The 13,933-nt window shown below is 34.8% G+C and overlaps 1 protein-coding gene across 3 annotated transcripts in view; it reads right to left on the bottom strand.

The window, feature by feature from the left end:
* LOC129740436 (inactive dipeptidyl peptidase 10) overlaps positions 1-1,635 on the bottom strand; it is a 120,187-nt gene extending 118,552 nt beyond the window's left edge. For 2 of the 3 annotated variants that reach the window (XM_055732105.1, XM_055732106.1), the window contains exons 1-2: positions 509-1,635; positions 252-366 (exon numbers count right to left, since the gene is read on the bottom strand). In XM_055732105.1, the coding sequence (XP_055588080.1) occupies positions 252-366; positions 509-571 (178 nt within the window). In that variant the 5' untranslated portion in view covers positions 572-1,635. The remainder of the gene's footprint in view (positions 1-251; positions 367-508) is intronic. The other variant, XM_055732107.1, reaches the window with a different exon arrangement.
* Between the last annotated feature and the right edge of the window lie 12,298 nt (positions 1,636-13,933).

The raw sequence follows: 13,933 nt of genomic DNA, 5'->3' as shown, positions 1-13,933 counted from the left end.
GCTTGTTTTCAGCTCCACGGGGTTGCCATTAGCAGAGGGTTCTCTTGCACTCAACTCAATTTGTGAATTAGTAGTAGATATAAGTATATACAAGAGTACACACATAATAAAATACAAAAACAGAGATTAGGAGCCAGGAAAAGGAGGTTTGATGGTTGTTAATATGTAGGTCGAAGAGGACAAAAAATAAGTGAATATTGAAATACATTTAGTAGTTAAATACATAAAGGAAAACGAGAATTAAAATGCACCTGGTGAGAGAAGCAGAATAGAAAACACAATAAGACCCAAAACTGCGGCTATTACTAAAAGAGCTATAAAAATTCCTCTCCAATTTCTTTTTTCGGAAGAAGAAACAGTTAGCTCCTATATGAAGAAAAGATAATAAAGTAGAAAATTGGTCATTTAATCACTGGTGTTAATTCATGTAATCTGTAGTATAATATCATTAGTATATTAGTTTCACTATATGAAGTTTGTTTTTTTTTAGTTTGTGATCCGCGTTTACCTCGAACTGCGAGTCCTTTTTATTTCTAACATTTGCATGTCCCGTGCTTTGAACCGTATTCATCACTGCACACTTTCAATCCAACACCCGTACAACAATCGGTCATCAATCGTGCTCGTGCTCTCCGTTGATTTTTTTTTTTCGCTGTTCTGCTAGCTTTCTTTCTATTCCTTTTGATTTTCCCAGCAGTAGAAGGTTGGTCTTCCAATAATGGCAGCAGCAACAATACTAAGAGCAAAATGGACCTCCTCCCCCACACCTTGACCCTCCCTCTGATCACTGTCGTAAGCCCTTATCACATTCCACCATCATCTTTGTCGTCGCAACTGGCATTGTCAGCTTGTTGAAAATATTGAATTTCATATTGGCATCTACACTTCCTATTCCTGTTATTATTTATTTCGGCCGCTGATCCAACCTGCCTCAGAAAATCTGCCCTACTTCATCGGACACTTCGAACACTTCGATAGCCTTGTGGTTTGGTTTGGTATGATATGGTACGGGGGTATATGCTGACAGGATGGAAAACCTTCGACTCTGCTGTTTCAACCCTTTTCACTCATCCCAAAACCACTCCGCGTCAGATTAGAAGTTGATTTATCACACAAAGACACCCCCAACAATAATCCTTCAAGTGTGTTTCCTTTTTTTCCTTTTTACAACATCTCTAAGCAATAACTTTTCCACAATCCGAAACGCAACAGAAACTTTTTCCACTCGAAACTCGTACCAATCCTTTTTTTGACTTTTTACATCCACAATGTCATCGTCCTTGAGGACATTTTTTCGTAATTCCGAGCAAATACACAGCACAATTCAAGAGAGCACAATGTCTATAAAAAAAACCACTTCACCGCAGAGCAGCAAAAGCACCAATATGATTATTATTACAACTGTCTAAATTTGCTTGTCCCGAAATGTAAAACAGTTTTTCTTTTTATTCTGTGTGTGTGTGTTTTTTTTTTTTAATCTTAATCAACCTCCCCAGTTGTTTGAGTTTTAAGTGTGCCCCAAAAGCGCCGCACAGTGCCGTCGATTCTAGGATACGGAAGACACACTAGCCTAGCAGCAGCAGCAGATGCGAAACGAATCCTTCGAGCGGAGAGAACGTATTAAACTGAGCTGAGTCGCTCGATGGACCAACAAGCAGCGACCGTCCAAATGCCTGTTTAGTAGAGCCTTCTTCACTACTCCTCGACCAACCATTCGATTCATTCCCATACTTACTCACTGCGGTTCTATCGCCGTTGTGGAAAAAAAAGTGTCATGCGTGATAAGGTGTGCCTCTTTCCCGACCATGGCCGATGATGGTGGACGGCAGAAGCAACAGCAACAGAAAGAACGGTACACAAGCAAGCACACAACACCAACCGAAGCTACTAGGAAGGAAACCGAACCACCCTCGCTCATTCACAACGGAAAGAGCTTTCTCCTGCGATACTATTAAGTTTCTCTCGTTCTCTCGTTGGCGGACGCCAGCATCCACCAAGGTTGGTAAAGCCCCACGTGCTTGCCGTCCAATGCTCGGTCTCAAATTTAGACTCACAGCCAAAAATCAAGCTTCCGATGCTTGGGTGTACGGTATCCATCCCCCCTTTCTTCTTTTATTAGTTTCATTGTTATGTTGCTCGTTTTGTGGTAGGTAACTTCACGATGAAATAAAGCTTTACGTTGGGTGGAAACGCTGTTGTTTTGGGATCTCAACTTCTTCCACTCACTCACCACATGAGCAAAAATAGGCCTGGGTTTTACATTCGGAAAGGAGCCAAAGGTGGGTGGGTGTCCACTCAACCCATAAGTTGGCATCATCAACGGAAAACGAATCAAATTTGCTCCTTTTGTTTCAAGGAGACGCCTGGTGTTTGGTAGGCTGGACGAACTTAACCTTATTTGAAATGATTCGTATTTATAGAGTTCAATTTTTGTTGTTCCACGACATCATAACTTGACGGCACAGATTCTTTAAGAAAACATTAGAATACACTGAAAATAACATATAATTTTAAGCTACCACATAAGCAAACATAAACCGAGCTTCGTAGGAAACTTTCATAATTCCATGGATACAAATTTCATGTTCCAGATTCTGATTTTAGCTTATTGTTTGCAGATTTTCGATTTGTTTTTCAAACTCATAGCAATGGGTAAGGGGACAACAATATACCCATTGTTGCACAGAATGATGGAGAAGGAGCATGAAGCAATTCAGTTACGAGCGCAGCTCATCGAGTCACCCAATTCGAGAGCAGTGCTTCAAAGAATTCTATTTAGACTATTAAGACTCTTGGTTTAGTTTGACAACTTGCAACCAGGGGCGGTCCTAGAGCTGACTCTTGGGGGAGTGATTTTCCAAAGTTTAAAAAATCAGCCAATATAAAGAAACGTTAATACCTGATGAAAAAACGATCATTTTGAGTTGAGAGAGCGAAAGGATGGCGAGGGAGGGGGTCATTTGCAAATGAGTCTTCAATACAAACTGCACACTGCCCCAACCACCCCCCCCCCCCCGCCTTCCCTTGAATTTCACTGAAAAAATCCGATGTATTTCAAAAACTATGAAATAAGAGAAGAATGATGAAAACTTTTAACGATTTTTTTTTTCAATATGAATATAACAACCAGCGAAAAAATGTTGATAAAAATTTTTTTTTCGTAATTTGTGTATCTGGTAATTCAAAACTGTCATTTTAAAAGCTCTTTAAGAATTTCTCGTTATAATGTCATTTGTCACAGGCTTATCTACATACATAATGTCATTTGTCACAGGCTTATCTACATACATAATGTCATTTGTCACAGGTTGTTGAGAGGTTAAAATGTAGAATAAAATTCTTTAAACTATCTACATTTTTTCCTGAGCTACTGTATATCAGCGCTAGGCTCAGAAGAAAATATTAATTCTGCAATTATACGTTTAAGAAGTCTTTTTTAAGATAAGAGTCAGATAATTATTGCTATTTATTTCGAACTGATTAAAGGTGATTAAATTATTCATTGGAATATTTTACTGAATCGTGACTTGTAAATTTATTAATAATATAAATTTTTAAACACTATTCTCGTTCAACATTCCTTTTTTGATTTTCCAAATTCTCAATTTAAAAAATCATCACTCTTAATATAAATTTAGTTCAGTTCAGTTTCTGAAGAGTGAAGTGGAACTTAATTTCAATTGATTTGCTGTTAAATTTAAAGTTTTAAATTTTCAATTTTAATTGTACTAAAACTAATTTCAATACTTTCAAATTTGCAACAAATAAATTATAAAAAAAGAGAAAATCGTTTTTTTCCATGTAAGTTCCAACAAATAATTCAAAAATTTTTAAATGATTTTGATTTCTAATAAAAACATGAAATCTAGAGTTTGTTTTGATTAGGTCGTAAGAACCAATGTAAACAAAATTGAGTTATTGGCTGCAAACGATTGATAAACATGTATTCTATGTTCGGTGAAAACTTGATTTTAATTGATTAATTGATAAATTTAAGAAAATGCTTTAAATTTTGGACGTATAATAACTTTCATTTTTCTGAGTGCATTTTGGTTTTTGCGACTTTTTGCGTCACCCTGCATTGCCGTGCATGCAAAACGACGCAAAATATCAATTCGATAAGTTGGTTTTTGCGTCGTTGTGCATTCGTCGCGAATAGTGCTGTAAAATATTACGAAAGTTTACGTAAAAAATGCAACATATTGAGAATAACTGTCTACGGGAGTGATTCGAGCCATGTACAGATGCCATAAACAGAATTGATGGCTTAAATCAGTTGTAGGGTGAGTACAATAAGATTTACTTTAGACCGTGCTGGAAAAAAAGTTTTTGTTTTCATTACAGAGTCCGCCGGAATATCTGAAAATTCCGAAAACCTTGGACAGTCACGAGTGGGGACCAGAACAAACGTGTGATATCCTAGGTGACCAAGGTGATTGAAAGTCCTATTAAGTAACAATTCAGGATGCTCTTGGGCGATAAGTTTCGCATGCAGTTCGATCAGACTGTGGTGTTTATACATTTCCTTAAGTAACTGAGAACAATTTAGCGGATTTTTAGGTTAGTGAAACAAGCTTTTGCAATAATACTTATCGTTTGGTAAAACGCTGTATGCGCCAAATCGAAAATGATTTAGGTCGTAAGTACGTTTTCACTATCGAAGACTTAACTTACAGGCAATTTAAGTACATCGGAATGCTTTCCGCCCATTCTTATGTTGGATTTCAATTTCTCAGACGAATTCAGCCAACATTCACAAAGTGAGATTTTAAAACTTGTTTCGAAATTTCAATAGCGATTTTCTCAAAACACGTCAGGTGGCTCATACGACCTAATCAAAACAAACTCTAGAAATGATGGGTTAGCTCTGACAGTCAATACTTTTCTTTAGTGTAGCTGAAGAGTTAAGTTGCAACTAAAATAGGCAAACTTTCAGATGCAGAGTATCATACTTTAAACTGGATTTTAACTGAAAATTTCAATAAAATTGTGTGGATGAGCTGAAAGCAGTTTCGGCGATATAATTGGTGTAGATCTTGAAATCTAGCAGCGTTAGTAAAAAATCACTAAAAGATCCCTCGAAAGTTTAGCTTGATAGATTCCCTTGTTGTGAAAAAATAGTCGACTGTAGGGTACAAACACAGTGAGCGCGAAGCGAACTGCGAAGCGAAATATTCATTCACCGGATGAATTTCGCAAGTTCGTTTTTGAAGGCCGGCCACAGTGCACGCGAATTGCGAAGCGGTTAAACACTGAAAAAAACCTTCGAAGTTTTGCAAAAATTAATCACGCGTGAAAAAATCTTGCAGAATCAAAACTGTGATCGAGATGTACCGCGCAAAAAAACTAATCCGCGTTAGTTCCGAAAAACCACGTTAATTCCGGAAAAGGGACCGCAGGGATTATGAAAAGGAATCTTAAGGACAAGAATACTAGGTGCCTGGACTTTATGAGGACGTCGGAGAATAGATTTTTGACGCCCAAATCCAAGATGGCGGCTTCAGCCTAACATCAAAATGCTTTAAATGATTGAAAATCGCATAAAACAACCATAATTTGTGTATTAGGTGAAAGGAATCAATTAGTAAAAGTCGAATTTTGCAGTCTGACGCTATGAAACGCCATCTTGAAATTCAATACGGCGGCTTCCGCTCAACTTTATAATATATTTTAAATAACTGAAAATCGAAAAAAATCTACCAAAACTATGACAGAAACATAACAAAATTATGAAAAAAATTACAATATTATAACAACAAAAATTACGAAACGCTGAAAAAACTTTGATAAAAACATGGCAAAGGTGATAAAAATTACAATATTATAACAACAAAAATTACGAAACACTGATAAAACTTTGATAAAAATATGGCAAAGGTGACAAAAATCTTACAAATGTGATAAAAATATATGTAACAAAGCTATGAAAAAAATATGATAAAAATGTAACAAAACTATTGTAAAAAAAACAAAATTGTCAAAGATTGTTATAGTACTGTGAGATTTTTGTCATTTTCTTTAATTTTTATCATAATTTTTGTTCATTTGATTTTTTTATAGTTACTATAGTTATAGTTGATAACTCTTGTATTTGAACTCACGGACATTGGCTTAGGAGGAAACTAACTTGCCAACTGAGTTACACATCTCACAAGCCCATAAATTTATCTTGATTTTGTCATTTTTTCGTCATATTTGCCAAATATTTGTAACATATTCATCATTATATATTCGGATTTGTCATTTTTTTGTTAGAATTTTGTAATTTTAATGTCGTATTTGTCAACGTTTTATCATTTTTCTTACATATATTTGAAAGTATTTTGTTATATTTTTATCTCATTCTTCATAATTTTTTCAGATTTTTGTCATTATTTTGTCATATTTTTTTCAGAACTTTGTCATATTCTAGCCTATATTTTTCATTTTTATGTCAAATTTTTGACATATTTTTACCACCTATGTAACAATTTTTTTATAGTTTTATATAGGTTTGTCCGATTTTTGTGATTTTATTGTAAATTTTTTATTATTATTTTGTCAGTTTTGTAAATTTGTTGTCAAATATTTGTCCTTATATTAGTTCTGTCAGGTCATTTTATTGTCAAATTTTGATTATAATTTTGTCATATATTTTTTTCTCAATTTTTGTCATATTTTAAATTTTAGTTATAGTTATTCATATTTTTCCACAGTTGTTTATATTTTTGTCAATATTATTTCATTTTTTGTTTATTACTTTCAGTGATTTTTTTCAGTTTTCTCAAAATTTTTGTTAAAATTTTGTCAGTCATTTTTCATCTACTTTTGATCACTTTTACTCATTTCTTATATAATGAATGGATCATGCGATTTTCAGTTATTTACTGCATTTTGAATTAAGTGGAAATCGCCATCTTTGATTTCAAGATGGCGTCGGACAGCCAAATTCGACTTCTACACGGAGAAAAAAGACGACAGTTGTTCCAATTATTTCAGCTTGTTGTACCAATAATCGAAATGCAGTTGATTTTTTCGCATTCAACTACTTTTATAATAGATTCAACTACAATTTTCTAATTGTTCTTACGCAATCAACTATCAATATAATGCATTCAACTGTATGATTTATTTTATGCATTCAACTATAAATACAATAGATTCAATTACAAACTGCTGATTGACCTTATGCAATCAACTATGAATATAATAGAATCAATTGTAATGGAATAATTGATTCAATTGTAATGGTATAATTGATTCAACTGTAGATATGATAGATTCAACTACAATTGTATGATTGATTATAGGCATTCAACTATAAATATAATAGATTCAACTGTAGTAGTATAATTGATTCAACTGTAAATATGATAGATTCAACTGTAGTGGTATAATTGATTCAATTGTCAATATGATAGATTCAACTACAATTGTTTCATTGATTTTAGGCATTCAACCATAAATATAATAGATTCAACTGTAGTGGTATAATTGATGCAACTGTAAATATGATAGATTCAACTGTTGTGGTATAATTGATTCAATTGTAAATATGATAGATTCAACTACAAATGTATGATTGATTCTAGGTATTGAAGCATAAATATAGTTAATAAAACTAGAGTGTATTTAAAGCATTTTATAATAAATATATTTGGTTTAACTGGCATCAATGTTCAGATTTTTCTCTTGCCGCCATTTCAGTTATTTACATTCGCGGCTGGAGGTGACAATTTTTTTCCGTACCAGAAATGAGTCTTGCAGATTCGGATACGGGTGGTAATTAATATTAATCGTTCAAATGTGTTTTTCCAAAATCATCCGAATTGTCGTAATTGCAGGTAGCATGCGGGAAGCAGACGGAAGAAATACTGGAGCAGCTAGAGGTTCCCGAATGATTCCTCCAGAACAAAATTCCTCTTCATCGACTTCTGAATCGTCAGCTCCTTCCATCATCGGAACAACCACAGACTAGTCGCCGAACCAAAAGCCACCGCTAGCACTCGAAGAGGACACGAACAGCACAGCCAACAGCTACATTCCAGCAGTCACAGTTACTGTAATCGAGAATTCCCAGCCCGCTCAGTTGACTTCGATTTGCCCATCTGTTGGCCCCGTAGAATCAACCGTGACTGCAACCGTTCATCAAGCTTCACTACCGGCTGGAAGGCAAGTTTTCGTTAGTTCTACCGAAGGCAACATGCCATACAGTGGCAACGGGGGATCCGGTTTCCGTAGCTCCTTTAATGGACGCGTTCCATTCGCTCGTATGCTTTCCAGCAACTCTAGCAGTGATCGGCGCTCCGGGAACGCCGGTGCTGAAATCTATCCTATTTCGGCATCTTCGTCGATTGCCAGCTAGTGGATCCAAAATAGCCCAACTGAATAAGAAGGTCCTGGTGCAGCTCGCGCTTCGGTGATTTTAACTACCATCACCATCATCATCATTTCCAGAATCACCAGCCACGATTGATTCTGGAAATGATGATCTATAATATGGTTATTTTATGGAGGTTGAGGTTGTTTACACATTAAAATGATAAATTAATTTTAAGAAATACAATGGTCCTACTCTTTTGCTAGCTTTTATTTCGGAACCAAAATTAAAGGTTCTGAGCCTAGTAAAAACCTATAAAACATCCGAAATCTAACTTTTCTTAATTGTATATATGAAATAAATCAAATAAAATAAACTTTTAATTCTATAATACACAATAATTGAATCAAGTACAAATATAATTGAATCAACTGTTTTTGTATAATTAAATTTACTATATATATAATTGAATCAATCATACAATTAAAGTTGAATCTATCATATTTATGGTAGAATGAAGAAATTCAATCATACGTATGTAGTAGAATCTATGATATTTATAGTTGAGTGCGCAAAATCAATCATATCGGTATAATTGAATCTATTATATGCATTGTTGGACACAAAAAAACAATCCGATAATCAATTGTATATATAATTGAAAGTTTGATATTTATAGTTAGCCGAGAATTAATCAGAAATATGATTGAATAAAAGTGGGTTATTGTTAAAAATACTATACTTTTTTCTCCGTGTACTTATTGAGCACTTTCATCTAAAACCAATATTGTGGGAGTTTCATGTGCTTTTCAGTCACTTCCAGCATTTATCAGTTGAGTCGAAGGGGCCATATCGGATTTCAAGATGGCGTCGGACAACTAATTCCAACTTCTATCCGTTCAGCCCCTTCACCCTATACACATATTGTGGGGCTTTCATGCCACCGGTCGTTTATTGCCAGTTACAATTTGTTTCAATTGAAAAAGACTGAAACCGCGTTTTTTTTTCGAAAATCCGTACTAAAAAATCGTGCATTTTTCATAACCGACACAGAAACAGCAATGATAATTAAATCAATAAACTTTTGATAAAGATTTTTTGATAAATAATCATTTGCGATACAAAATATCCGAGAGAATATTTTCAGTGTATGTCTGGATGAACAGGATGAATTCACGCGATCGAGCCGGGTCTTCGCACAAAAATTCGCTTGCACTGTGGCCGGTCGATGTTTTTTTCAACGTGTTTCAATGAGAAGCGGTTTTTCGCGCGAATTAGAAATTCGCTTCGCACTTCGCTTCGCGCGCACTGTGAATTCGACCGCAGACACCAGATACCCAGACTGACCACTGAAAGCTGATTTTGGCGCTTGTTCCGCAGCGCTATCTACGGGTTATCGTGAAACTAACGCCCACTTACACAAAAGGAAAAATCTCAATGTATCACACACACATTCGCAATTTGCTATTTGTTTTTTTTACATTTAGCGATGAACACGGTCGTTTTTGATTACCTACTTTTAATAGAAAAAAAATCACACGATATATTTCTAAAACCACTAAAAACCGTTTTTGAATTGGATCGCATTAACCAAATGTGGTTAGAATTCAACCATAAAGCTTATTAAAATACATCGACTTCGACAGAAATGAAAATTGAATGAAAACTTGGGGTTTTTATGCTCCACTTTCTTATTGCGTTGTGGTTGAAAAATAACCATTTTATGACATCTTTGGCTTCATTTGTGAAGATCACTTTCAACTGCAAGATTTCGTTAACCCCGCAACCTCCGTCAAGGGTAAGTTCAAGTTTCCCGAGTAGAAAAATATTGTGACGACCCAATTATGGGTAAAACGATATGGAGAAAACGACAAATGACATCGTGAAAACATTCCTTTGATTGTATATTGTAACACTACAGTATATGAATGTGTGAATCAGTTGAATGGACGAGATTCTTACAAAATTTTGTTGAACAATTTGTTTCAGTTAGAGTTTCTCAAAACCCTTCACCTTTTCGAATTTATAGAGGTTTCCCGCATACTAAAAAACTGAACCTCAAACAGTCGATACGATTTATCTACTGCTCTGTAAATAGTGATTGTCACTGTAAACGTACCTATAATATTGAACTTTACCTCGAAAACGATAAGAATCTTTCATGAACGTTAATGTGAAAATGTGATGTTGTCTGAAAAGGTGAAAGATACCGTTCAACGATTTACTTCAGTTTTATCAACAATCGTACAAAAGATCTCAAACTGTTATCTGTAGCGTTCATGCCTTCTGTCAAAATGGTACAGACCTGTTCTATGTACCTTCAAATTTGATTTCTAAAAAAACTGTAACATAAATCGTATATCTTCCATTATTAAGAGCAAGTCCAATGGTGTTGGGAAAAAGTGGTAGAAATTTTGACAGCTGTAGCACAGATGGGAATTTTTGTATCGTGAAAAATAGACCAAAAATGTTGGCCGTCCACCGGTGTGATAGAAAACGAAGGTATAAAATTGGGGGCAACCAGCGATGCCAAGTGCATTTGCTGTTTAGTATTTTTACTATTTTTTCCTATTTCGAATTGATCGTTTAAAAATTGAAATCAAATTCACTTTATTGAAATAGTAATGCTAATATGAAAAATTTATTATTAATGTGTATGTACAAATACTGTATAAGTTAATTCCATTCCAATATTTAAAAAAATAATCAGTTCATAAGAAAAAAAATCAAAAAAAGCGCTCAAATGTCAAATTGATCTGATTAAATCATTGACCAGTGAGCAGGGATCGAATTTTGTTTCATTAGAATGACCATTCTTAAAAAAATTTCTAAGTTGTTGAGAGAGTTTTGCATTGGATCAGTTTACAAGTTTCACTTAACTGAGCATGTCTCATCTATCAAACAACAGCTTTGTTGATTTTGTTTGGTTCCGGCACGATTTTTTTTTTCATAAACGCAAGTAGAGCACAAATGAAAGTGAATTTGGTCTTTGATGGACTCTTCGAATTTAAAGGTTTTACCACTGATGAAGTTTTACATATAATTTAAATTAAGTGTTTATGTTTGGTAACTTTTAATACAAACTTATATTGGTCGGCCGTTTCATTTCTTGTTCCTTCTCTGAAAATCCAACCAGGTCCCACCTGTGGAACGTTCCGATATCAGAACCGTTCCTGACCGTGTTTCAACAAAGGGATCAGTGATCCAACCCACCGGAAGCCAAATTTGGTGCATTCCGGCAGCACAACCTAAAATTTGGAATATGGGGTTTAATTATAAAATAACTTGCGTTTGATATGATTGACACTCGACGAATTAACAGCGAGGGTTCCGTTTTCTAAAGATGATGGACCATTAAAGGCGGCGTTCAAACTTTGATACCGGACATTCCGACGGAATAACTTTTTCAAATAAAAAAACGAAACTCCTACTCCCGAAAACCGCTCAAACAAACAAAATTTATTTACCCACCCGCATACTAAAAAACTATAACTTAAATAGTCAATACGATATATCTACGACTCCAGAAAAAGTGATTGTCTCTGTAAACGTAGCTATTATTTTAACTTTACTTCTACAACGATAAGAACTTAAAATTAACGTTAAAGTGAATAAATGAAGGTATCTGGAAAGGTGAATGAATGGTTGAACGATTTACTTCAGTTTTATCAATAAGCGTAAAACTGTTCTCAAACCATAACGCAAAGCGTTCATGTCTTCTGTCAACTTATGTCAAAAATGACCGACACGCGGGTCAGAGATGCCAGATGATTTGAAAAAAAATCACAGATTTATAAAAATAAAAAAATAAACGCAGATGCAGTGTTCAAAAAAAAACTTCCATAAAATTTAGATGTATTGAATCGATAACGAGCAGAATTATAGTTGATTGCGAACATCGGCTTAGGAAGCAACTGACATACCAACTGAGCTATATCACAAGCCCCTATACAAAGCTAAAACTTCTTTTGAAGATTCCAACAGTTTATGATATTCTGATCTGGATTTTACATATCACGCTGTCTACAATGAGCATTGAGTTGAGTTGAATACATCGCATCCATTAAAAAAAAACTTTTTGTTACTTAAATGTTTAACATATCTATACATTTTAACCCTTTTAACAAACAAAGATTTTTAAGCTTCGATCTTTTCGAGCATTATTTTATTCATCTCATGAGGCAATAATAAGATAAAATAAAAATTAACTCAACTATGTAGAACACAATGCTGTTTGAGTTTAGGAAATATGACTTCTACTTTCGTTCAATTAGTTCTCAATAATAGTAATTCCAAATCTATGTCTTTGAAATTTGCCTGTTTCTAAAATCCATTAATTACTCACGTTTTATTATCACATTTTAATTTCATATTATGTAGTACAATATTCATAAATCAGTCTAGTTGGCATCCCTGCCGACAGCATAAAAAAACAACTTTACGTTTTCCGCGCGCTTTCCTCCAAGAAGTTCCGTGTGCCATTCCACCAGCAGCAATTAAATACAAGTCTCTTCCGTTTGGCGGTCGACTGACGGCTATCGGTAGCCGTGATTATCAAGACAGTCATGTCTGTCACCAGGACACCATCAGCGATGTTTGCAACAGGTAAACTTCACATACAAATATTAAAATCAACCAATTTAGAAGGGTTTTTTTTTCAGCTAAATATCCGCTGGAGGAGCGATTTCACGCTGGAAGGAGCAATCCTGACTTCGGGATCCAGCAGCTAAGCCAATGTTCCGCCCGTGTGTCGGAAATGAGACCTCCTCCTGGTGGAGAAGCGATACAAGGTACCAGTCCGAGTCGTAAGGTTATAAAGATGGTAAAGACCCGGTACCCGCCGCTCCAGGAGGATCTTTTTTACATTCGACCACTGTGTCAACTCGCACATCCGATGTTGGTTGATAATTGATGGTTAATTATGTTTGTTGATGGTATGTATAGTATGGTGTACATAATTTAAGTGAATAAAATAAAGATTTATTAAATAACAAAATCGTCATTTTTTTAAATTTTTCACAAAAATGAGAATTTTCTTTTGTATGTGTGCGTGCTCCATTCCCATACGATTCAGAATACGGTACGCATAGCGTTGGAAGAACGTCATATCGGATCGTTCTACAATTATTACTGTAAACGTTCAGTTACAAGTGAACTTTAAGAATGACTATAACAAAAACAGTCTGATGGCCGGAATATGTTTTCCATGAGCGGTTTTTGAACGTTATCTCAACTGTTTGCAGAACAGTCTTTCCATACAATAGTTTTAATAGTTCTAAACAGTAACATAACTTAACGCCATATTCAACAGACCGTCGTTTTGGAATTCACAATTAGTGGAATGTTTTTTACGATATCAGTTATCGTTTTCTAAAAGTTTATTTACGCTGTTCCCAATAGTTTTATAACTATTATGGTAACTGTTTGGTAACAGTATTTTTTTATTCGGGCAGCTATCTGGCATCTCTGCGCCTCGAAATGTATGATAGCCCACTCAATTGGCAAGGGCATGACAAAAATTGGCTGTAGGTTTTAAAGAGTTGATTAACTTCTTTGTTATTCGTATCAATTTAAGTGATAAGAGAATTGTTTACAAAAGAAAATATCACTTTATTTTAAAATCCTGAAATTGGT

The sequence above is a fragment of the Uranotaenia lowii genome, chromosome 1, assembly GCF_029784155.1.
Source record: "Uranotaenia lowii strain MFRU-FL chromosome 1, ASM2978415v1, whole genome shotgun sequence".
Classification (NCBI taxonomy): domain Eukaryota; kingdom Metazoa; phylum Arthropoda; class Insecta; order Diptera; family Culicidae; genus Uranotaenia; species Uranotaenia lowii.
Note: the sequence above shows the minus strand (reverse complement) of the source record. Positions and strands in the feature narration are given on the sequence as shown.